At 35.8% G+C, this 25,538-nt stretch overlaps 2 protein-coding genes across 9 annotated transcripts in view; both read right to left on the bottom strand.

Moving 5' to 3' along the window:
• Positions 1-2: 2 nt before the first annotated feature.
• LOC109539360 (hatching enzyme 1.2) lies at positions 3-18,438 on the bottom strand. 2 transcript variants are annotated; one of them, XM_019907055.2, is made up of 5 exons: positions 18,183-18,438; positions 1,987-2,181; positions 1,264-1,410; positions 657-836; positions 3-399 (listed from the first exon to the last, which is right to left on the bottom strand). In XM_019907055.2, the coding sequence occupies exons 1-5, from the start codon at positions 18,232-18,234 to the stop codon at positions 125-127; spliced, it is 849 nt and encodes a 282-aa protein (XP_019762614.2). In that variant the 5' UTR covers positions 18,235-18,438; the 3' UTR covers positions 3-124. The 2 variants fall into 2 exon arrangements, with proteins under 2 accessions (XP_019762614.2, XP_019762613.2); XM_019907054.2 differs by lacking the exon at positions 18,183-18,438 and adding an exon at positions 3,816-4,036.
• A 2,815-nt stretch (positions 18,439-21,253) lies between these two features.
• The window catches only part of LOC109539372 (trinucleotide repeat-containing gene 18 protein), a 121,709-nt gene continuing 117,424 nt past the window's right edge, over positions 21,254-25,538 (bottom strand). For all 7 annotated transcript variants that reach the window (XR_007282324.1, XR_002172110.2, XR_002172111.2 and 4 more), the window contains one exon: positions 21,254-25,256. Coding sequence is in view for 2 of the 7 variants with exons in the window: in XM_048669906.1 (XP_048525863.1) it covers positions 24,810-25,256 (447 nt within the window). In the remaining 5 variants the exon portion in view is untranslated. The remainder of the gene's footprint in view (positions 25,257-25,538) is intronic.

Here is a 25,538-nt window from a genome sequence, read left to right as displayed (position 1 = left end):
TCTAATTTTTTAGTTCATTTATTCAGAGATACGTTTTATACGTACGTATTTTATAGACTAGACTCGGAAAACAAGTTGTTATATAAATAAATATAATTTCCAATTTTAGTGGACAAAAAAACCATCAAATGCCCATAAAATTGCACAAATTATAATATTTCCTTTTGGTTCTCGAATTGCTGAGACATCCATATAAGTCGTTGAGTTTCAGGCAATCTCCCTTGGACATCGCTTTTCTTTGGCCGATTTTCTTCGTGTGGCCCATTTTGGTAGTTATAGTTGGTTTGCTCTTGCTTTTGCTGAAAAAGTGCTTTCCATAGTGCATTATGGAGTCGTAGTCGTACTCGAAGCTGTAGGTGGTGTTGTCTAGACTCTGTTTATCAAAATTTGATTTATATCCTGAAAAAAACAATAGGTATATGTTTAGTATTGCTTAGGTTTGTAGCTTTAATTTTTGCATTGTTTATTGCGCTGAGCTTGGAGATGAGTAATATTATCAGGGACGGCACATTTTGCGATCATGTTTGGTAAATAAAGATCCAAAATAGCCCTCGTAAAGCGACCGAAAAGTGTTAGAAATTTGCGAATGTTGTCAATCTTTCATGTACCGTCTGAATCGGCTTTTTATATAAACGCGAAATGATTCTAGTACTTACGAGGAATGATGTTTTCTTCGTGTATTTTGACAAATTTGTCTCTGTCCCAACGAGATTGCTCGTGAAAAACACCCAAAGCGTGCATTAACTCATGTATGGCACGACCCTCAGACCCCAAGCAATTTGGGCCTGAGCCATCAGGAGGCTGAAGGCTCACTATTTGGGATCCACCAAACCTACCTAAAATAGCAAAAACAGCAAATATGTACTATTGAGAAATATCAAAATTTATGCAGGTTGGCGGAGCTTTAACTGAAATCGCTCTTATTCTCGGCAATCTTCCCGGCTTTCATTCAAAGTTGATTTATTTAACTTTGTGTTTAGTATGTTTGTTATATTTCGTTGCATGTTAAAAATGTTAAAAAATTATAAAAATATTGCAAGTTTATGATTGGGCGGCCGAAGAATTTTTTTGCTGAAGGTGTAGGTGACATTTTGGCAATATAAATCCTATTGCCATTTATTATGAAAAAAGCATATTTTCCCTAACTGATAATAATAATGATAATTTTATGCATTAAAGGATTTTATTGCAATATTAAAAAGGAATCATTCTGTTTGTCCTTATGAATAAATATCCCCCCAAGTTTATGGATCAACTACTTACCAACAAATGACCAACAGCCTTTCGGGTACTTGATGGGCCAAATCAAAAGGTAGTCTTTAGTTTTTCCATCCCAAGGGACGAATCGCACGCACGTCATAAAGTTGAAGGTCTTGATTGCTTTTAATATTGTAACTTGTTCGGTTGGTTCTGGAAATTCAGTCCAAGTCAGCCCATTTTAAGTGTTATTTTTCACGCTCACAAACACACTTCTTTTCATGATCAAAATTGTTACTTTGCCTTCAGCAAATGCTTTTCTCAATTGGTTCGATGTATTATTTACACGGGAGTAAGTGAGAAGAGCCATTGCAATTTGCTTGTGACTGCTGGACCTATTTTGTATATAATAATTTGTTTAAGATTCTTAAGAAAACTCAATGTGAAGCTTGTAGCGTGTAAAAACACATTAACACCGTTTTAGGATAATAATTTCATCAGTGGAAGATCATGCTAGTTAGAACCTCTCGATGTTGTGCAAGCTCAGCTACAATATTGTAGCAAAAACTTTCCCATTGTATAACAGTTTCCTTTTGCTGTTTTCAGGCTAATAGAAAATTTATCAGGTTCCATAAATCAAACATCTTCAAGGATAATCTTGACAATGTAATTGTTTAGATCGGAAACAGAAATTGTTGACGAATAACTTTTTTTTTGGCCTTACTGGCCTACTTTCCCAAAAGTTTACTACATACGAGATAACAACAAACCTATAAATTTATCAATTACCATATAAAGGGCTGATCATGTAAGGCACAATGCCGTTTTTCCATAGTTTTTCTGGAAAAGCATCCCATTTTATACCAACACGCCAGTAGTTATACAAGTCATTATTTAACGCCATATCTCCCTGGAACAGTCCGGGGGTCATTTCTGGGTCGATCTCTCCGCCATTAGCATCTTGAGTTAAGTTGAAACTCTCGACTAAAAAATTAATTGTTACGTGCATTTTTTGCAATTTGCTCAAGCTGTGTTCATAAAGTGGAGACAGGAAAAGGCGCTCTGGGACGCTCATGCTTTTTGCGCCCCGAGATGAGACCGTTCACTTGGATGAATACAATGCATTCACTAATAAAAATTGGAGAACAAACTACAAAACTAACAAAAAACAGAACAGAAAAAAAGAACTAACAAAAAACACGCGAATCTAAAATTGCTTGAAATCAGGACTTTTTGGAGAAAACTGCCAACAATTGCTCATCGATGGTTCACTTTCTAAAAAGGCCATTTAGTTCTCTTTAGAATGATGTAAAATTAGCGTTCTTGCTCGCTTTGCTTCTGAGAAATGCGCAAAAACAGTAAGAAAAACATGAAATTTTGGCAAAATCTTGCACCCTAGTGCGTAATATTTAAATATCACGTTCTGGTTCAAAACTACTCGAATTTCCTCATTCGTGTTGTTATGACTGAATCGACGTTTCAATTCTCTATCCAACGATGCCAAAACGAATTATGTGGCTCAAATGGTTCTCGTAAAACTTCGAAAAATGCAGCGTCTTAATTGAGCCGATTTTGCAACTCAACAAAAAACATACAAATCTAAAAACAGTAAGGAAAACATGAAATTTTGGCAAAATCTTGCACCTTAGTGCTTGATATTCAAATTTCACTGAATCGACATTTCAATTCTCTATCCAACGATGCCAAAACGAATTATTTGGCTCAAATGGTTCTCGAGAAACTTTGAAAAATGCAGCGTCTTAATCGCTTTGCTTCTGAGAAATGCGCGAAAACGGTACGGAAAACATGAAATTTTGGCAAAATCTTGCACCTTAGTGCGTAATATTCAAATTTCGCGTTCTGGGTCAAAACTACTCGAATTTCCTCACTCATATTGYTAKCACTGAATCGACGYTTCAATTCTCTATCCAACGATGCCAAAACGAATTCTGTGGCTCAAATRGTTMTCGAGAAMCTTCGAAAAATGCAGCGTCTTAATTGAGCCGATTTTGCAACTCAACAAAAARCATACAARTGTCTAAAACTGCTYGAAACCARGRCTTTTYGGAGAAAAMTGCCAACATTTGCTCGTCGATGGTTCACTTTCTAAAAAGGCCATTTAGTTCTCTCTGGAATTATGTAAAAATGAGCGTTCTTGCTCACTTTGCTTCTGAGAAATGCGCAAAAACGTTAAGGAAAACATGAAATTTTGGCAAAATCTTGCACCTTAGTACGTAATATTCAAATTTTGCGTTCTGGTTCAAAACTACTCAAATTTCCTAAAAAATAATAGCAGTTAATAAACATTAGGCTGATGCAATGCTGAAAGCTTTTTTAAACTCTATTGGCTGCAATGGAGTTGTGAGATTTTGGGCAAATCGGGCGTAATTATTTATACGTGCGGTTTTGCTTGGAACACGAATTTTTCCAATGATGTTTCACAAGGATTTGTAGGGGGTCCTGCTTGAACTTGAAGACTTTATGCAATGTACATAATGACCGTTGAACCTAACAAAATTATTCAATCAAACACATTGGCTTCCGTCAGTAAAAATATGCTTGTAGACTCTGCATTTTGCCATTTAGCCGATTTAGGGAATATAGTTGATTAAACTTACTATGGTCTGGTACTGGCGGGTGAAGCACATCAGGAACGTAAGGCATAACATGCCTGGCAGAAACATAGAATATTACTTCAAACAATATTGATAGAACAAAACAAACGGGTAACTTTCGCTGGTGTAACATCTTCCGGTCGACTGATGCCGTGAATATTAAGCCTTGACTTTGCTTTTCCTTCCTCATGGGTGATACGGATCTAGTTAAACTGCTACAACCATAACGGTTAAATCTATAACGTCAGTACCAGAGAAATTCGTTTTTCTAATACCAGTAAGCAGAATATATTCGGCACAATCACACTGCTTGAGAGTTTGTACGGGTTCCCATCTTAACGGGGCCTTTCCAGGCTTAGATATCCACAATCTTAATTTTAAGCATCAGTTTTTGTTTTCTCACGTTTTGCATCAGCTGTAAAGGTTTTTTTCCTTTAATGATTTTTGGATCACAATTTTAAACGATCTAGTACAAATTTCTACATTGGGGCAGGCAGGCAAGACCGAAGCTCGCGTGTAACACTTTTCCACTGGTTGAAGATCTTGATGGTCTATTAGTGGAATCATTTGTTTTTTGTCCCATTAATTATCGTGGCGTTTCTAGAGCATTTGATTTCAATTTCAAGAATTGCTACTAGCGGAATACCGCTGCCTAATCATCTATTGCAAACATGATTGATCAATTAGCCATCTCTAAGTGTTTGAAGTAAATTTGAATATTGATAGAGAAATTTTGTTGAAGGTGCTTTTCTAATTGCCAGAAGCAACAAACTTAGAATAAAACGGGGTTTTGAGAGTTTGTTAACGAACTAAAGGCTCGATGAAAGGCAATTTTGCTCTGCATGTCCCCAATGTGAATAGCTGCTTGGGCGTTAATACTTGATGTATATTTTGCATCCTTTATTTGTTTGTAACACTTGACCGGATTAACTGGTGCACCTTTATTTGTAGACTCTGGATTCGTCCTAAATTTATGTAAACAAGAATGTAAATGGGCTATTTTCAGAAAGCGGGAAATGTCGAAGCATACGAACCAATCACTTATGTAATTTAACTTCGGCTTCATTCAAGCCGTCTACAAATGATGTGATGGTGATGGCGATGATCACGTTTTACACATCTCAAAACAAATTTCTGCTGATCCTTTTCTGTTGGAAAAAAAATGGATTCGGTCAACATTGTCGAGGAAAACTGGCACATCTTCATAACAGTTGTAACGTGTCGCTATTGCTACTTATTGTCGGGTTTACACGACAAGTTGGAAGACAAAATATTGCTTTAACTTTATACTACGTGTTAATGCATGTACAGCAGGATTTTTTATGGTTTATGTTATGTAGGTTAGCATCACTTAGCAAGTACTAAACGGAATACTGGCACATTGCGGGAAGGTTGAGATATATGGTTTATTTTTAGGGTGATTCGAAATTGGGGTCACTTCACTAGGGGAACCGTAACTTGCTTTGTTGTTGATGTGTCTAGCGGGCGGGATTTTCAAAAAATTTTATAATTGCAATGAAAACGCATCCAGGTGGAAATATCGCATCAGATCGTAATCCGGTAGTCGCTGACTTTCGGGTAAAGCTAAAGAAACCCACCAAGACTACAGCAATACAGTGGTCGATTTTGCAACTCAACAAAAAACATGCGAATCTTAAACTGATTGAAATCAGGACTTTTTCGAGAAAACTACAAACATTTGCTTATCGATGTTTCACTTTCTAAAAAGGCCATTTAGTTCTCTCTGGAATGATGTAAAAATTAGGTTTCTTGCTCGTTTTGCTTCCGAGAAATGCGTAAAAACGGTACGGAAAACATGAAATTTTGGCAAAATCTTGCACCTAAGTGTCTGATATTCAAATTTCGCTTTCTGGGTCAAAACTACTCAAATTTCCTCATTCGTGTTGTTATGACTGAATCGAGTTTTTAATTCTGTATCCAACGATGCCAAAACGAATTATKTGGCTCAAATGGTTCTCGAGAAACTTCGAAAAATGCAGCGTCWTRATTGAGCCGATTTTGCAACTCAACAAAAAACAYRCAARKCTAAARCTGYTTGAAATCRGGACTTTTTCGAGAAAACTGACAACATTTGCTTATCGATGGCTCACTTTATAGAAAGGTCATTTAGTTCTCTCTGGAATGATGGAAAAATTATCATTCTTGATCGTTTTGCTTCCAAGAAGTTCGCAAAAGCGGTACGGAAAACATGAAATTTTGGCAAAATCTTGCACCTTAGTGCTTGATATTCAAATTTCGCGTTCTGGGTCAAAACTACTCGAATTTCCTCACTCATATTGTTATCACTGAATCGACATTTCAATTCTCTATCCAAAGATGCCAAAACGAATTCTGTGGCATAAATGGTTCTCGAGAAACTTTGAAAAATGCAGCGTCTTAATTGAGCCGATTTTGCAACTCAACAAAAAACATACAAATCTAAAACTCCTCCAAACCAGGACTTTTTCGAGAAWACTGCCAACATTTGCTTATSGATGGTTCACTTTYTAAAAAGGCCATTTAKTTCTCKYTGGAATGATGTAAAAATKATCRTTCTTGMTCGYTTWGCTTCTGAKAAATGCGCARAAACAGTAAGGRAAACATGAAATTTTGGCAAAATCTTGCACCTTAGTGCSTRATATTCAAATTTCGCKTTCTGGGTCAAAACTRCYCGAATTTYCYCACTCATRTTGTTATSACTGAATMGAWGTTTCAATTCTCTATCCAACKATGCCAAAACGAATTCTGTGGCTCAAATGGTTCTCGAGAAACTTCGAAAAATGCAGCGTCTTAATTGAGCCGATTTTGCAACTCAACAAAAAACATACAAATCTAAAGCTGTTTGAAATCGGGACTTTTTCGAGAAAACTGACAACATTTGCTTATCGATGGCTCACTTTATAGAAAGGCCTTTTAGTTCTCTCTGGAATGATGTAAAAACTAGCGTTCTTGCTCGCTTTGCTTCTGAGAAATGCGCAAAAACAGTAAGGAAAACATGAAATTTTGGCAAAATCTTGCACCTCTCTGGAATGATGCAAAAATCGCGCATTAATTCTCGACTCTTCGGCTGTTTCCAAACTTTCCACTTTCCAGTCAACGTATCCATTTCCATGCGACTAACCCAAACTAACCCACAATATAGAAGTAAACCGCCCACTTGCAATAAATGCAACAAGAAGACTAATTGAACCTATGAATTGGATCACCTACACTTAGGCGGTGCACTATTAAATATGTTCCACTAGCAATGCGGGCGTGTCTGTCTAAATATATCTTGAACGCAAACTTTTAACATTCGCTGAAAGATAGTTGATAGCCGCTATTTGATTAATTGTTTTTATACCGCGTCCACATCATATATTATGGAAAACAGTAAAAAACACATTCTGGCAAAGTCAATTGCTGCCTCGTTAAAGTCGAATCTAAGTGGGTTTTATTGTTTATTTTGTTGCTAGTTGTTAGTGAGTGTTTCAGCAAGTTGAAAATTCTTCATTCGGCCGTATATCAAAGAACTTATGTTCCTGGGCCAAACTAACTGAGTTGATGAGTTATAACATAATCGACTTTTCTACATCGCATCGCTAATGGTTTATGGGGAGAATATTTTAATGCAATCAGTTGATTCCAACAGGCAGGCGAAATGTTAAAATATATTCGGACGTAAACTGGGGCCGATGTTTGCCAACATAAATTTTTGCTTTAGCAATTAAAACGAACTGTTTAAAAACACCTGCTAAAATGTCCAACCATTCTGTCCGTGTTGATGTTAACGGACTTAACTAATAAATCTCGAGAGGTAAATTTAGATGCGGCTATATTGAATCTGCATCTCAGTACAGTAAGCGCGAACGTTTGTGTGGGTGATGTCTTATTTCCATTGGCTTGATTAACGGGTAATTTGGTGCCTACGAGATTCAAACAAGCCGCTACCGTAAATTAAACTTGATTTAATATGGGACAGACGATTATTTCAAAATATATCTGCGGATTATCGTGGATCCAAAATACCTGATTTGCCAGCAGTTGGGTTGCATAAATAACAATGACCTAACCGATTTTCCTGCCACCGAAATTTAAAAAATGATATTTGGATTTTACCTACTCAATGCCTACTGATTATCGATATTTTATTATACCATTCAAACTGATATTTGGGAAAAGTATTATTTTATCAATTTTTTTAGTTAAAAAATGGTTCAAGATATTGCGACAAAAATCACTAACCGATAGAGTAAAATATCGATTTCAATCAGATTTCTCGAGAAATTGGGCAACTTCCTCACTTATAGCACTTCAAAAAATTAATTCCAAACGCCAAAACGTATTTGCAGCAAAACGGTGCTTAAAAAGTCAATTTCATAGAAGAATAATTACTTTCGAAAGGTGTAAGATAAGCGGCCACCATGACRGAAAGAAAATAAAATCAGATKTTCKCCTTGSACWWWAKTAMYASWTTTTCTCGCACTTTAGTACTACTTGCAATTTTTTTCGTGATTAKYGCACGGTATCTGTGCGTAAATTCTAATTATTGAGGAAATGATATGCGTTGCAATTATTACAAATAAAAATCAGATAAAGAGAAAAATACAAAAAGTAATTGTGCTCGGCCAAGGACTTTAACTTGTGTGTAATTGCATAATTACTATTCGTTACGTCAAGCTAAAGATCTATTGATGGGTATGGATGAGGAAATTATGAGGAAAGTTAATAGTCCACTATTTTCAGGGGTATTTTCCGCTTGGAGAACTGCACTAATTAAATTTGTAATTGTTAATGAAGCTATTTTCCCAACTCTACTCGAGTACGAGTTCCCAACAAAAATTTGTCTCTCCCAACCACTTTTAATAGCAATATTAATATTAATAAATTATTTTCTAATCTAAATATGGGTACTTGTTTAGGCTAGGACAAGAGCCAAAGATTTTCGTATAGACAAAAGAAGTCATTGATTTGGCTCTATCGCTACACGAGCTTTCAACACAGCCCGTCTTAGCAAGTTTTCCTAAAAAACAGTATGGTTCTGATCTTTGCAGTTTTAAGTCCAGTTATTCTCAAAGATGCTGTATTCCCTTTTCCCTAGTAGATTTTTCTTCAAACAATGTGGAACCAGCAGTTTAAGCTTCGTTTTAGCAGCAGTTTATTTCTTTAGCTAACCATTACGAATGTGATATAGTTTCAATTGAAACAAATGTTATATTTAAATAAAAATAAAATATTTTACATTTGATTCGGCCAAAGAAGAAAACAAAACATTTTGTAAAACATATTATATCCAACTCCACAGGCAGTTTTATCGCCATTCGTTTTCAGTTTGCTTTGCATTGAGCATTGCCACCCTTTTAACTGAAGCAAACTTGTGGTTTAAAAATAGAAACTTTTGCTCTCACGTAGCAAATTTGTTATTTACTGTCGATGAAAATGTGCGTGGAGACACGCTTCGGAACACAACACTTTGTGAAAGTTCCGCCTTCCAAAGGGCTACTTTAGGGCACACCTTGAGGATGTTCGGTGTCCAGTTTCAGAAGTAGTAGGTTTTACAAAATCGGCAAAAAACGTGAAATATTGTTCACCAGCTGTGTCAAGTCGGAATCGTGCAGATTACGCAAGACGTTCATCACTCATAAATCAACCGAAAAGACAATTAGTAGCAGTGGATTATTTTTTTAACACCACGACATGTAACCAATTATCAGTAACATCTGGAGATCGTTCTGACATGTTTATAATTAATTACAAAGAGAATCGACAGGAGAAAGCGATAAGTCATTGGGGAAAAATATCAAAAGCGGATGGCGGCCTAAGGATTACGTAAACACTCTAAAATCATAACGGACGATCTAAATTTGTACTTCCACATTTCGAGAGATTGAACGTTTTGATTAAAAGGTTCTGGATCACATCCAAGAATGTTTTGGCTGCAAGCATGGTCCACATCCTCTATTTATTTTATACCTATGTGTTCCCAGGAAATTCACACGTTTTACTGGAACGCGCTAGTTGGTTTCCTATTTGTTGTCAGGGAACTATTAACTTTAACCTACTTGGCATATAGAATTAATCATTTCAACTAATTACTAACACGAGAAACGCTTGTTGAATAATTTCAGAACGGAAGTAGGCGGCATGGCAAATTCATCACGGCAGCTAGAAGATCAGCTGAAAAGTTCGGACGCAAAGCCCTTTTAGACTAGACAGTAATCAACGTCTTAGGGCCAAACAAAAACTATTCAACTATGCAATTGTGTTATTTTTCGTTGAATCAAGGAACGAAGTTTAGCCCATCGGACTCAGTGAATACAGATTCACATTACTCTATAAAATCTTCATATTTTGGATAGTTATTTAAATTAATAAACGACATTTTGAAGCAGCAGGAGTCGAATTCAGGGATCAAAAGCATCAAAGCTTTGAGTCAAACACTGCATATTTAGTAGTGAGATTTGCTGATTTTCATCGGAAAACTCTTTGCCTTGCAGCTCACTATTCTGGGTTATTTTTCTAATCCGTTTCTAAATTTATTCGGTAGCTTTTACTTGACTAAATTGCTTCATTGTCCGACTTATTGGTGTTTTTGCACAGATGAGTCAACTCCCGTGTACTGGTCTCTTTCACTCTGCTGGCGAACTACAAAATACATCGGCAGCAAAGCGGAAAAAGACACGTTCACAAGTGTCGATTGATGTCGAGTTTTCTTCGATTCCTCATCTTCACTTTCAATTCAAGCATTTTCAAATTTTCATCTTGATTGCTTTCGAATATGGACGTTTAGAGGACCTAAGAACCAGTATTCATATTATAATAGGATGATATCCAATATTTTTTTAATCGGACATTAAACTGATGGGTTAGATTGAAATTATTTGCATCTGTTTAGTAGCAAAATTTGTAATAAAACGGAAGAAAACGCAATTTTTTAGTGCACTCAGTTCTCGGTTAAAGCCTGGCTTGGGACGTTAAAGGTCGTAGTTTCTATGGATTTTCTGGTTATTGGAGACATTAGAAGAGTGAAAACATTCGAAAGAAAAAAAAAACAGTCACATGAGATTAATCTAGCTCTTCGTAACTGAAAAAATCCTGGAAATTTCCAGAAATTTCTTATTAAAGTGAGTTTTTCCCCACATAAAGCATAGGATTTTCGCTTTGGAGTTATATTATGCGCCGGATTGAGGGATTTTTGCTTTAACCTGGGCGAATTTTTTAAAAATCGGTGTTGCCCATCGACCAATCGCGTTGATTTAGTATCGGAAAAAATCCTGGAAACTCCCAGATGTTTACTATTGCAGTACATTTTTCCAGACTTAAAGGAGCACATTGTCTATTTCGGGTTATATTATGGGCCGGATTGTGGGATTTTTGTCACATTTTTGAAAAAGTCGTGTTTTCCAACGGCCAGTCGCTTCGATTTAGCATCTGAAAAAATCCTGAAAACTCTCAGAAATGTTCTGTTAAAGTGAGGTTTTCCTCATTAAAAGTCGAAGAGTTCTCTTTCGAGTTCAATTCTGGGCAGGCTTGATACATTTTTGGTTTTTCCTTGACAACTTTTTTTTAAATCCGTCTATCTATAACAACGGCAAATCGCTTCCCTCAGCTACTGAAAACATCCTGGAAACTCCCAGAAATTTTCTAATCAAGTGAGTTTTTCCTCACTTGATTCGCCTCGCATTCAGGCATTTTTGGATGTTGATGGGCGAATTTTTGTAAAATCCGTGTTGTCCAGCGACCAATCGCTTCGATTTAGTAACGATTTCGTCCATACAGGCGTATACGGATGACTGTAGGAAAATTAAAACTTTTCAAAATAGTTCTACTAAAACAAAGAAAATTCCCTTACTTAACAAGTAAGCTCAATACCTAATCACCTGTTGCCAATAGCATCAAAACGTGATAAAACTGTAGTGTTAGAAACTTCAAGTCACAACGTTTTTTCCATTCATTATCCCTAACTATTTAAGTTCCAGTAATTTTACTAATCGTTCCAGAACATCGTCTATTAGCTGCAATTAGATTACCCAAAAGTGCATACGTAATAAACTCCTATGTTTCAGCTGTTTATTAAAAATTGAGGAAACCCATCAAGGGGTCAGAGTAAAGGCTCTTCGAAAATAGCCGTCTTAATCCACTCCAGATTGATTTACAAGTCAAAATAACGTTTTTAATGAAGAAAAATAGAAATATAAATAACTCTGAAATGAGTTCCTTGAGTTATTTTTACCAATGAAATGGGTATTTCTGTAGTTTAAAATTTTCGAGGCCTTTTTTATTTACCGCTGTTTGAAAATATATTATATTTTCGACGAAAACAAACGGTTTATTCATAGGTGGTGATCAAACTAGACTATAGTGCATCGAATGATTCATTTTAATCACTTGAATCTGCTGTTGTTTATTCAATATTCCTTACCCAACAAGCTGACGAATATTCATTTTTACTAGACACACTTTTTTGAGGTCACATGACTTACTCCATTTGGAAATAATATTCTGATGAGCCCAGGATAACATTTTTGATTAATGTTTTCAGAGCGGCTAACGTTTCATTAGCCACTATCTTATCTTCACTGTGTTTGAAAGGGATTTGCGATGTTGGTTTATTAATATCAATATATTCAGTTAATCGGCAAAACAGTAACATTTGTGATAGTAAAGAGAGAAAATAGTTTAATAGCAGATAAATTATAGTAAACCACACGGCTCAAAATTTTCACCCGCATGAGGACTGATCCATCTTCCATAGTATATTATTTATAGTCACAATAGTTTATTAAGTTTGGATGCTGCAATTATATTACAACACACTTGGTAAATTTGGAGCGAACTCAACTTTGAAATGCACATGTGTATGCACAATTTATGCAAGCCAATTTTTACTAAGCGCAAGAAGCAAGCTGTACTGAAGCCAAAAACAAAAACTTTCACTGATCAGGTAAAAGGAAAAACACTAAAACAGCACACAATTTTTTACTTGCGATATTTATGTCTTGCCCAGTTGATCCATACCTTCATTTCCATGCTCGCTGGTTTTTCTATTGGCTCACCATTAAACCACAATGTCTTTCGGGTATCGTTCGGATAAACATCCAGCTCTTCGAACTTTTCACCACTGTTTTCAAAAGCAGAATGACTGAAATAGACGAATGTCGAATGGCTTTCAAAAGGTTGTCGACCACCTAGAGCCAACGGCTCAGCGGAATTACAAGATTTCATAGCTCCATCCACTTAACTCCACGCTGTTAAGCATTGACAATAAATACAGGAAAAAAGCTTTTGGATTTCTTTCGCCGCTGGTTGCTTGAATCTACTCAACTGAACTGCGGGGGTCTAACAAGTCTAACTAAAGTTGGGTTTTTATTTTCATCTAAAACTGTCAGGTTTCTAGTTGTGTATGTTTGCTTAAAAGGACTCACATGCAATGCGGTTCTGCAGGTTGAACAGTTTAGTTAGCGAAGAAAGTGTTTGCCGGAATAGAAAAACGAATAGTCAAATGTAAACAGATAATTTGTTGGCGCGGAGTTCAGGCAGCATTAATAAGGCCTGACTTAAGCGAAAGTCGTGTAACTAATCTTCTCGACTTTTTCACCTGCAATTCTGCGTGGCAATTTTCCAACATTGTACAGTTTTGAATGTTTATTAAGTAGGTACAATATATTACTAATTTTATATAACAATACAAAGCACAACAATGAAACACTAATCCCACAACTGGACCATCCAATTGCATATTTCCAGTTTAAAGTTGATATCATTTACAGTTCAGGGTTATTTTCAACTCAATTTAACTTAACGGCTTTAAAAAAGCGCTTGGAGGAATCGCAAAAAGTTCCTAATAAAATCAGCCATCAATTCTACGAACGACGCATTGTTCGCTAAATTGTACTGTTTATTTTTGCACTCCTATAAAAAACCCATAAACGCCCAACGATATGCTATTTTCTATTTGCAAAATATAATTGATTTGTTTCCGAGTGTTATATGGGTGAAACGTGGTTCACGCTCTTTTAGAACTAGTGAGTAATTTCAGATTATTCGCTAATTTTCCAAAACAATTTTCTTAGACGGTTTTCTAGTTAGAAATTTAAAGCGCCGTTTATGAAGTAACGGCCCAAGAAAGTAATGGGAAAGTCAAAAATATTTTATGATTTTTCACTGAATGACGAACTATGAGTGAAAAACGAAAAACGGGGCGCTTCAGTGCTCTTTATATGGGTTTTGTGGAACTATATAAATTGCTATTGAGTGTGGTTGTTGAAGGACAACAATGTATTATAATTTGTTTAAAGAACAAATTGTTGCACATATCGATTCACCATTGAGTTAAACGGTCATAGAAAGGTCGCTTATCTTTCGTTTCTAGAAACGGAGAAAAAATAAATTATTCCATCCCAAGGCTATTTTTCACATTATGCACTATTTTAGTTGTTATTCCATAACATTTCAACAAATAATTACCAATGCTGGTTTTTCCAAAATCACATCTTTTTCACCTACAACTGTTTTATGGAAACTGCTGTTTCCGATATGTTGCTGCAATAATTTAATAGTAAATCTAAAAATATTAAATTCTTGCTGTGCTTTTCAAAGTTTCACTTGATGCTTCTCTTATAGATGCGTGGGAGAAGTTGTTTACTAAACAGGAAAATATTCAGGAATTTTCTAATGTGTACGAGGTTTAATGTGTCCCGATTTATTGAGATCACAAGTCAATTTGAATTCCTTGAAAAAACAATGCTGCTTCAAGATTTAGGGAAAAAATTCTATTGCCCAGTGATTTTTCAACTAATAAAATTGATTGATTCGCAACCGAACACAGCGAGTGATGCTATGCATTTAGAAATTTTTGGTTCTTCCTAGACGAATTTTTGAGGAACTCAAAAAAAGCGACTCGCCTTAGAAACTGAAAAAATCATGAAAACTTCCAGAAATTTCCTATAAAAGTGAGTTTTTCAAAAAAAGCCGGGGTCAGTAAGGGTGGCAAAATTCGATGCGATCGCCTACAAAACGAACTATTTCGTCTTAAATCGCATCGCTAATCCCAAAAAAATGGTATAAGCAGGAATAGTGTACGGAGGATTAAAACCGTACTGATATTCAGCTTAAACATTAACCGCATGTTTTATTTTCTTATTGCCAGATTAAGTGTTGTTCTATATTTAAATAGAATGCACTCAGTTCTCCCCTATTCCATTTTAATACGGAACCGACCTGAAGATAAGTGGCAGCGTGGTGTTAACTACATTTGCGGACGACACGGCCATTCTAGTAGACGGCGAAGCTGCAAACAATGTTTGAACAAAAGAACAGAAAAGCTGCYCGGAAAATGGAAAATTCATAAACATTTTACTTATTGCTTCAAACGTCGAGTTTTTAAATAGTTAGGAAAAAATATCACGCTCGAGAACTGATAGCTAGTCGAATTTTTAAGTACCTGTTTCTTCGCTACTGGYTTGAAATGGCGGATGGAAAGTACTGTTTGCTATCAATATAAGTGTGTGACTTTTGCAATTCATGAAATATGTATTATTGAATATGAGCAATACGGGAATTCGTGTGGGTAACCTAAAAAACCGCATCCTACAGTATGATTGTTAAATGGATAATGCAATCGCCCATTATTGCATTTATTGCCTTCAAAACTGTTCGCCATTAAATCACTACCTAATTAGTTATGTAAAAATGCCAATATGTTTTTAATTGCACAATTCCAAAGGTGAATCTCAAAAGTCATCCCATCTGAGCAAGGTCGAGACGCGCTTGGTAAGCTAAGGTCAGTCAAGATGAGTTTCAACAGGGTTTCCTGCTGTATGGATATGGATAGCCTCAATATATAGATATTGAAATGGAAAATTTTACGGATACCTAAACTAAACATTTTACATTTTTTTTAGAACATGAAAGCCATGTGTATATGTATATAACAAGAACGATCGGGCTGTGAAATAAAATAATTAGGTAATTCAAGCGGATATCGTTTATTATTAGTTGGTTAAGCATACAATGTCAAATTCGTTTGCGAATCACTTGGGAATGTGTTTTCTATTATACAGCGGAAATTATGAAATATGTTTTAATTTCTACTCGGTTATCCGGCTTTTTAGCATGAATATCACATTAGTGGGTTACCAAGTATRTTTTACTCAAACTATATGTTTATGCATTATTAACATGGACGCGAGAAGTTACCAAAACTACATGTTGAGARCAAACCAATATACRTTCCASCTCCAATCAAGTATACAAGCAGAAGAAAAGATGAAAAAGAGATGGTCATAAACAGGGTAAAGGCTCTTTGAAAAKAATCATCAAACCGCACTAGAGTGAAGATTTTTTACAAGAAATGGGTCATTCGGTATGACTAGAGGCTCTGTACATCTAATATTTCGAACTGTTAAAGGCGACATCAATCAAAAATCCATTGAAGAAATCCCATTCCATGATACAGCCAATTGCGCTATTTCGTGACGGTTTTTCATTGARTTTCCACTAAAATGCATAGAAATTAAATCAAAATAACGCATTTCCGCCAAAAACATTTTGCTTGTCTATTTTCAGAAAAAGGTTTGGAATTTAGGCTGAAAACTACTTGTCACAAACGTAATTTGCGCTTCTCTGAAGTGCATACAATTTCTGGAAAATGTGAAAACGAGCTTCAACGGCGAACAATTATGTAGGTTTATGTGGTTTAAAAACACATTTAGAATGCAGAATTGTACATATTTAAATGTTTCGCATGTGAATGTGCCAAATATTCTACATTTACTTAGCCGAAAAAAAACTATGGTATCCGATTAATTTCTTTTTCCTTAATAAGCAACTCTAATAAATACGGGGTGTCCAGTCAACTTCCCACCCTTAATATCTTTCTTGCAGTTAAAAATATTAGACTAATTTCAAGATATTAAGGGTGGGAAGTTTTCACATTGACACCCTGTTCTATAAGTTCTACCCGGTTGAGGCGGATTCATGTTTGCAAAAACTTTTTGATGTGCATTTAGCCATAAAAATGTTGTCTTAAAGAACAGAGTTTCCTCTCGCCTCCTTTTATAGACAGATTGATAAAGAGTGCTCTTGTTTTGCAAAATCGTTTTCGTGAAAGACCCCAAAAAAAATCAATGAAGTGAAACGTAATCAATGTATAAGACTCCAAATGCATAATTGTTTGTTTGAAGTTCTATTTTTATCGAATCTTCTGCAACATGCTGTCCACAAGATTAAAATCCAATAAAATCAACATTCTTCAGGAAATCTACAGTATAGGACGACTAAAATAATGATAAAAAAATGCCCTTCATGACAAAAAAATCAACCTTATTATAAGTTGCTGATATTTAAAAACTGCAGTAAAAATGTAATGAGTTTTTGCACTCGTCAAATGCTCTTTTGAAGAGTTACACATGTAGATGGAGCTGCTAAAGTTGAGTTGTTAGTGAAGGAAAATCTTCTATGGGGAACCCAGAACGGCACTAAATTAAGGTCATGTTGGCAGTGCTAAAGCGAAATGACGGCAATATCGAATCGCTATGTGGATACTGAGATGCTAAGCATCTTTTTATTAATTAAATTAAACTTTATTGCTGTGTTTTTCATATGCCGATACTCCATTCCGAACGCTCTGCTAGCAACAGCTAAAACTGTGGGATTACGATATGTGTGTGGAAAATATTCGGGCCAATCCGATAGCCGTCGAAAGTAGTATTCGAATGTTTATTTAAGGCTTAATGGACAATAAAATTTATTTTAAACTATATTATCTTTATTGTGCTGTTAAACCCTGAAAATCGATAGGAGAACCTCATATTTCTCAGCTTAATTAGTGTGTAATTTACGAACTGTCCATAAAGGAAGTGCTCAAATTGATTTGCTTCGTTTTTCAATTTTTTCATTTTGCTCGACTGTACGGCTTGATTGCCCATATTTTTTCTGATTTATTTTCCTGACTGCGTGTGCTTGTTATGATATTCCTATCTTGCCTGGGTTTCAGTCAAAGTGTGAAGTACCAATTTTGAAACATCGTTTATTTCATTACGTTTCGGCGAGACAACAGCGCCATCATCAAATTTACAATTTTACACAAACTCATGATGGGTAAAAATCAACGTCCTTTTGATTGAAAAAAGGCATACTTTATTGACGGAAATTTGCCTGGTTTCGAATGGAAGCAAAAATTGAAATGAACCTTTCCTGATTTGACGCAGAGTGGAGAGTACGATTGAAAAGTTGTTTGAGTGTGCGCGAGTTGTAGCTAATGAATTCTCAAACAAACAATCCAATGAAATTAATGCTAAAATATGCAAATTGCGATTGCCATTATAAATCTGACCGTCATTTTGTTAGCCGAAAAAACCAAATTTCTTCTATACAAAATCAAGGCCTTACCGTTCGCATTTCTGTCAAAAGCTGTGTAGTTCTTTCCAAAATTAAGGCACATTTTTTCAGTTCAATACGTAAAATGTATTCAAACACAAAGCACGAAATGTTTGCAGACGATAGTGCGTTCATTGGCGACGGCCCAGCAATTCAACAAAAGGGTGTTTTTACTACTACGACTTTCGAAATTCGATCCTACCCGCACGGTTTGCCCGACCGAACAAGAATCTCGATTCTCCATCGCAGTTGTAGGAGGATTGAGATTTTCAGAAAACCGCGCTTTACAGTTTTTGGTGGGAGAAAAACTACGTAAACCACGTTGATAAGGCTTGAGCGTTGCGCCGTTAATTCTGCATTTAACCAAAGTTGCATAACATGAGTGAGTAACGTTGGATGACTGTTCAAGATGAATTCAGCCACGAGCTTCCCGGAAAAGTGATGGACATCAGGTCAGATTTGTTGAACATCTGTATTAACATTTGAGCGGAATGAAAACATCTGGTTCTATTATTGCCAATCTATTATAACATGTATTATGTTTTGATAAACTAAATAAATTTCTGTTTAAAATGAAGCTGTTGACAAAGTAGCTGCTCGTTACTGTCCTATTCGTTACTTGACTTGATGCCCAGTTACGACGCAAATTATTCCGTTGATTATTCGAAAATGGCACTACTTTATGTTCCTTTTACTTTATTTTGCTGTCCTCATCTGTCACATGTTCTGCTCTAGAAATTTTGGAAAAAAGTTGCATCTAAATGTCTGATATTCAAATTTCGTGTGACTTTTTGTGACAAATCCAACAGTTTATCCTGTTCCAAAATCTCTATCAAATGATATAAAAGCGAACTCTGTGCGGTGAAAAGCGGTGCTACGTTTCGGTCAATTTTGCAAATTAAAAAAAAACACACAAAACTAAAACTCTTGACTTTTTTTTATAAAAACCATAAAACTGGTACCCATATTTGCACATCTTAAACGGTACTTTGGAGACAACCTTGGGATGAGCTTGATGCAAAAATACAAAGCCGTCCAAAATATTCCGTAGTGCCACCTGGAAAGAAAGAAGAAAATGTGTTTAGCACAGCAGGGAATCTGTCCAAAGCCCGACTTATCTGAAATCAGCAAAGCAAAGAGAGAAAAATATAAAAATCCATAAAACTGCAGTTGCTTGTCGGAAAACTAAACTCAGTCAAGCTAAAAGATTTGCAGATTAAACATCGGTCTTGCCAGCTTTCTTCCCGCTGTCGCCCCATCCTCCATTTTCGACCCATCAATCCTCAAGAAATCCACTACATTTTTACAAACTACCGCACTTGCCATTAGGTCCACAATGATTCTATATTTACATAACGCTATTCAGAAGACATAAAGGATCATCGACCGATTTCGTCCTCTGTCGGTAGCAAACTGAACATTAAAACGCCTTTTCCACGCAACAACACGCCGAACTACGGAATAAACATGATTATTTAATTTGTTATTATTTGATTTGATTTAATTTAAATATGATATTAAGTCTTTGCTTGGATCGTGTCTCACCTTTGTAATCTTCTTCAGTCAAACGATCGAGGAATTGCTCCATTGCTCTAAAATATTCGTGGTGAATGCGCGTGTTAATTTAATTTGAATTTAATACGAAAGAGGCTTTTTATAGTAATAAGAGATTAAATTAACGAAGTTGTAGCAGCTTTGAACGTAATCATCACTAGCCGAAATTAAAATCTAACGGAATGTGCGAGTTTATATTGCAAAGTTACCTGAACTTTTATACTTTCGTATAGACTGCATATTGAATTTCCACATAATTAAAAGGTTTGAAATTGCTTGAAGAAAACTGGAAAAAACCCAAATATATTTTAAATGACGAAAGCTATTCATCTGAATCTGACCCTTAAGCCATAGCCAAATTGGGGAGGCTCAAGCGAAGACAAATCTACAACTTATGGAACCGAAAAGATTTATAACTGATAAAGCAAGCCTGCGAAATTCAACAGAAAGCAGGAACTGTTGGTCCATACTTCTGTAAGGAGGATCATTCTTACCAGAAGTCTTCAAAGATCACTTTTCATCAAAATAAAAGCATTTTGTGAAGCTGAGCTCATAGAAACCAAAACAAAACAAAGTAGAAGTTATGTTTCAATTATCCTAACAAGAATTGCCATATAGTTCAGCAAAGAAGACAATTTCTTTTTTTTTCTCAAATCAGGAACCAAAAATGACAAATTCTATTACATTGTATGTATTTGCTAGAACGGCAGTACTTTTAGACGAACTTCTTAAGCTCTGCTTAATCTCGTTCGCTTCAAATTTACCCTAAAAATGGAAGACACTAGGAATAAGTACGACAAGAAATCTTTAGGTAAAAAAATAATGAAGGAGGGACAAGCCAAAGAGAAATGCTAAAACTTGCACTAGTGAGAAACCATTATTTTATCGGCAACGGAATGGAGAGTTCCACTCAATATTTGTTATACAAGTTAGCTTCCGATGATTCTATCAAAAGCGTACTCATAACACAGATTAAAGTCTTAACTCTTGATGTAATAAGGAACACAGACATGGCAAAATAAAACACCGCAAAGTACGATTTCAGATGTTTTAATAATTCACTAATACAAAAACATTTTAATTAATTTTGTTATTTTTATAATAGTAAAATTTAATTTAATCACAATTTTCTTGCTGTTATGAAGACTTTCGGCTTGGATTTTTGTAACATATATGCAGAAAACTCATCTTACGTGAACATAATACAAAAACTAAACAAAAAAAATAAAACACAAAAAGACGAAACTTAAACGAAATAAATAAATACTACAGTCAGTTCGATTATTGTACAAAATAACTCCTTAGTTGTTTTGCTTTTGACTAAATAACGATTTATTTGAGAGCAGAATTTGGTGTTTTTATATGTTATTATTATATTGCATTAATAGTTAGAGATACATGGATTTGCGTTTAGTTATCAGCTATGTTTGATATATGGCCCTATTTATAATAGTACTGTAAATGACATTCTACTCCCAAATAACAAATATACCATTGCATATCTACAATTGCAAAGAAACGATACCGCGTAATATTTATATAACTTTAATAAATAATATTCTATACACCGTCGACTAACATAAAAATAGTACATCTAAGTATAAACTAAAGAATCATTTTGTATGAATCACTTAAAAGACAAACAAACGGATAAACAAATAATACAGACTTGCTTCTTCCTTATCTTTGAATATGTACAAAACTAAAACCTAGTGCGAATTCCTTATTGATCTTTCGCAAGCAGTCTGGCTAACAAAATAAAACGAAAACTTTTTTTACAAATGTGACTATGACGATCTATGTTACAATTGCACCATTTTTGCTATTTGATAAACAAATGCACAACAAAATCAAGATGATGAAATCGATTGAGTTGGAATAGGCGAAAACATTTAACTAGTTTCATTTTAGACTACAATTCATTTTGCAAATGATTATATCACTAAACAAGTTAAGGGTATTTTGGTTGGAATTGACAGCCTCCCAAGTATCTGTGAATATATCATGAGAGTGTGTCCAATTACTTTTAGGTACAGCTTATGTATTGCATAATGCACAATTTTTTAGTATATGAACGTTGTTATTTTTTTAGAATAACCGTCCCACCAATATTTCTCCTGAACTTGTTCCTACTTTGCCTCTTAGTAACTGCGCGTTTAACACCGCAAGATAACAGAGCAAGATTTTCTTCGCGGCATTCAGGCCTGATTTATCACCTCTAAGTTGAACGTTTACTTAAGCATCAAATTGACGATTTTTGATCCTCGAACTCAATGTAAATGAACCCTGATAACATCACGCAACTATTATTAAAGAAGATCGAAATTGGGATAACGAGATCAAATTTCATATCGAAACTTCTGGGGAAACTTTCAATACAATAAGAACGTTCCTCTGCGATGATAATCTCGATCAATGTAAAATTGAACGTTAGGAATGGTCGGTTTAGCGGTGTGAACCAACTTCCATAGATGAGAATACGGTGTTACAAACAAGAATGTCCTACAAAGGGCAAACAAAAATCAACTCTAGGCGACCAAAGTGCCGATCTTGGACATTTCTTGAGGAATGATGAGTGGGCGCCTTTTACGATAAACCGAAATGTTCGAGAGTAGACTGGCAGAGGACAGATGAAGGTTTCTTGATTGTGGAGGCACCTGAAGACTTAACCTTCTGAAGAAATGAACTAGGAGTTGGAGGAGATTTTTTCAAGTGGAAATCTAGAAAACGAATCGACAAAAACTAAAATTAAAGACTTGGTGAATTTTCAGTCTGCTTTCAACAACTATCCACAATCATTTGTGTGCAAATTCAGGAGAAGAGAAGCAATCTGTGATATTTTATATTAACTGGGGAAGAGCTTTGCAGCAGCAGCAGGAAATATGAAAATGCGCATACTACGGCAACTTTTTGTCAATTTGCAGTTTCCTCACTTTCATTTTGGTCATTCGGCGATTGTCGGCAAACAGGTTCATTATTCCAACCATTGCCTAGAATAAGGAGAACGCACTCACAATGAAGACAAAAAAGTCACAGATGAATTCCAAATTCCAACTAAATCGTAAAAATGAAGTGGCAAAATTGGCAGCAGAACCATCCTCAAAAATCTATCGGTTTTCCCCAATTGGATGAATCTGTTGTTTACTGTAATGAACCAAGATCGTTTCGACCGTTTCCTCCATTTGATTGAATGATCAAATAATATATAATCGATATTTTATAATAATATATTTCGAATTGTTCGAATAAAAAATTCCATTCGGCTAGTAAAAAATAAATGGCAAACATATATAGAGCAACAAATATTAGCGGGGACTGTTTTCATTGATCAGGAGCAAACGTTTTGCTGCACATTCCTTTATCAAACACTGTCGATTTGGTGAAGTTTAAATGCACATATGTTTCCCAAGCACCTAATAGTTTACATAATCATCACAATAATGCTTATGCTGTCACTAACATACATTTCCCGTCTACCATTTACAATAGTTTTGTATTATAGATTTGAAACTTCAATTCTTAGCTAGTTTGTTTGCGGGCCCCATTATATTTTTCAACTAGAAATAGCCAAAAACATGTGGATAAAGTGTTTGCACTTTTAAAAAGTTAAAACAGTTTTCGATGTTGAAAAAACCCATTTAGAGGATGTTATTATCGTGGCTGTTAGTACCGTTTCTAGACTAAACAAGTAGTAACTTACTTGTATTTCGAGTTGAGTAATGTAAAAATTAAGTGACGAAACGGTACCAATGGCATTTGTAGTGAAAAAAGCAATGAAACCCAAAAATATGAGTGTTGGTAAAACGACGCTAAAATCTCTTACAATATAGAATGAACACGTTTTAGCAATAAATTATAAATAAACGTAAAAAATGTTAAACGAAATTTGCTTATGAATAATTCACTAAGTCTTCTTTCTAGCTTGTTGCACTTGGATGGGAACCTCCATAAATGTCACGAGCTCAGCATAAATTCATTTAGTTTTAGGTACAAAAATTGATTTTAATAAATAATAAATACGGGAATAAATTAAGATTTAAAAGTTACGCTGATGTATTAACATGTCGCATATTTAGTGGCGATTCCCTTTGAAGTTTGCCTCAATAAACAATATTTAAAAACAGAACAACGTTCTACTACTTAATAGATAATTGGTTTACTTTAATTGGAATATCTCTTGTTGCGACCTAGCGGCTCTTTCGCCAAATACATTTTGATTCATATAATTATAGCATGATTTTGGGGAAGCGCACTGTTGATATGAAACCCTTGTTTTAAGAGAGCGGGAACAATTTCAAAGCAATCGAGTCTAAAATAGGTCTCAAAGTAACGACTATATTTGTTTTAATAATACTGTGGTGAACTCAACGAGTTATGTTGAAAGGTGTTACGTAAAACAGGATTTTCAGTCCAAAAGCAGCTTCCATCTATACCATGTACACAGTACATAAGTTATAAAATATTTGGCTACGCACACCGCGCCTCGTCAAATCGATTAAACTAGTGAAATACGTAGGGTTGCCGGGGCTCAGATATTTCGCGAATTATTTGTCCATTCACAGTGAATCACATCCAGAAGTTGTCCATCGGTTTTCTACACTGCAACGACTGAGCAATGGGTTTTCGATATTGACCATAATCGATATCGACCATAATTTCGACTTAATCTAGATCAGTTATTGCAAATAACGAACGCACACTAGCTGACCAGCACCCTATAGGCCAGGACTCGCTAAACTTTGATGAATCCAATGGCCGTTTCTCGACAGTTCATCAACATTAGTTTAACTACAATTATTCTGTTAATTGTTTTGGCTGCCCAAACATCAAATGTTCAGCTCCGGACCGAAATTCAAAGTTTCTCTCAGTGATGGTGTGCTTTGATTTCCCACTGTCTGACATCATAGTTCAAAGCAATTTACTAGGAATTTGGAATATTGTTAAACCAGTAACGATCAACGTTGTTGTTCAGACCTTTGAAGATTGCTAGACAATGTTGCAAGTGAATACCGGGCAGACCATCGCTACAATTTAATTTTTGGAATAAATATCCACGAAAATTTTCATCTAAACGGGGGGCGGTAGTCAGACAGGAGGCTTCTGGCCTGGGCCTGCGTCCCGCCTGGGTTGGGCCCGATTTTGCGCCGCCGCAGTCGGTACTATCACACACGGTGCAGCCGCCATCGGTTGACTACTGCTCGTTGCAGGCGATTTTTTACCAGTAAATATCTTAACAGTCCGTTGCAGAAAGTCAGTCTTTTGCGCACTCTGAGACGAAACGCTGTGGTGGTGGGACGTGCCGGACACTTCCGGTTTACAGGACATCGCAGATGAAGTGGAGGACATTGAGTGGCATCGCACCACCATGGGATCACTTCCTGAGGATGAGCTCCAATCGCTGCTAGCGCCCGAAGAAGAGGAGCTGGAAGCCAAGACACCAGCCGAACTCGATCGGTACGGGGGAGGAGACTTGCTCTCCCTGGCTGATCTATTGGGTGGCGGTCGGACACATTTCTGATAAATTTCCGCTTCCTACAAGAAAAATTGCATACGTTTAATGTGGTAATGAAATTTCGCTTATTTATGGGGGTGCCCCCGTGATTTTTAGTGCCCTATTAAACTTCCTTAATTTCTCACATTATTTTATTGCCACGTTCGCAGTCGCAAAAAAACCATAATAAAGTCATAAATATCGTCTGGGTCCCGGTTCTTCATGTACGCAAAATTATGCACGTTCATTACATTGTCGATTCAGGTGCCGAAATAAGCCCATAAAAATGTTTCCATCAAAATTTCGAAGCAGGGTTTATATGC

The sequence above is a fragment of the Dendroctonus ponderosae genome, unplaced genomic scaffold, assembly GCF_020466585.1.
Source record: "Dendroctonus ponderosae isolate FM_Combo_2020 unplaced genomic scaffold, Dpon_F_20191213v2 Dpon_F_20191213_9, whole genome shotgun sequence".
NCBI classification, from domain to species: Eukaryota; Metazoa; Arthropoda; class Insecta; order Coleoptera; family Curculionidae; genus Dendroctonus; species Dendroctonus ponderosae.
This window is presented reverse-complemented; position numbering and strand designations above follow the sequence as displayed.

Coding starts and splice junctions, on each gene's coding strand:
- LOC109539360 (XM_019907054.2), bottom strand. CDS start 4,002: ATGAGGAAGGAAAAGCAAAGTCAAGGCTTAATATTCACGGCATCAGTC. Junction 2,182..3,815: donor CCCGCCAGTACCAGACCATA/GTAAGTTTAATC, acceptor TTAATTTTTTAG/TCGAGAGTTTCAACTTAACT. Junction 1,411..1,986: donor CATGATCAGCCCTTTATATG/GTAATTGATAAA, acceptor CTGAATTTCCAG/AACCAACCGAACAAGTTACA.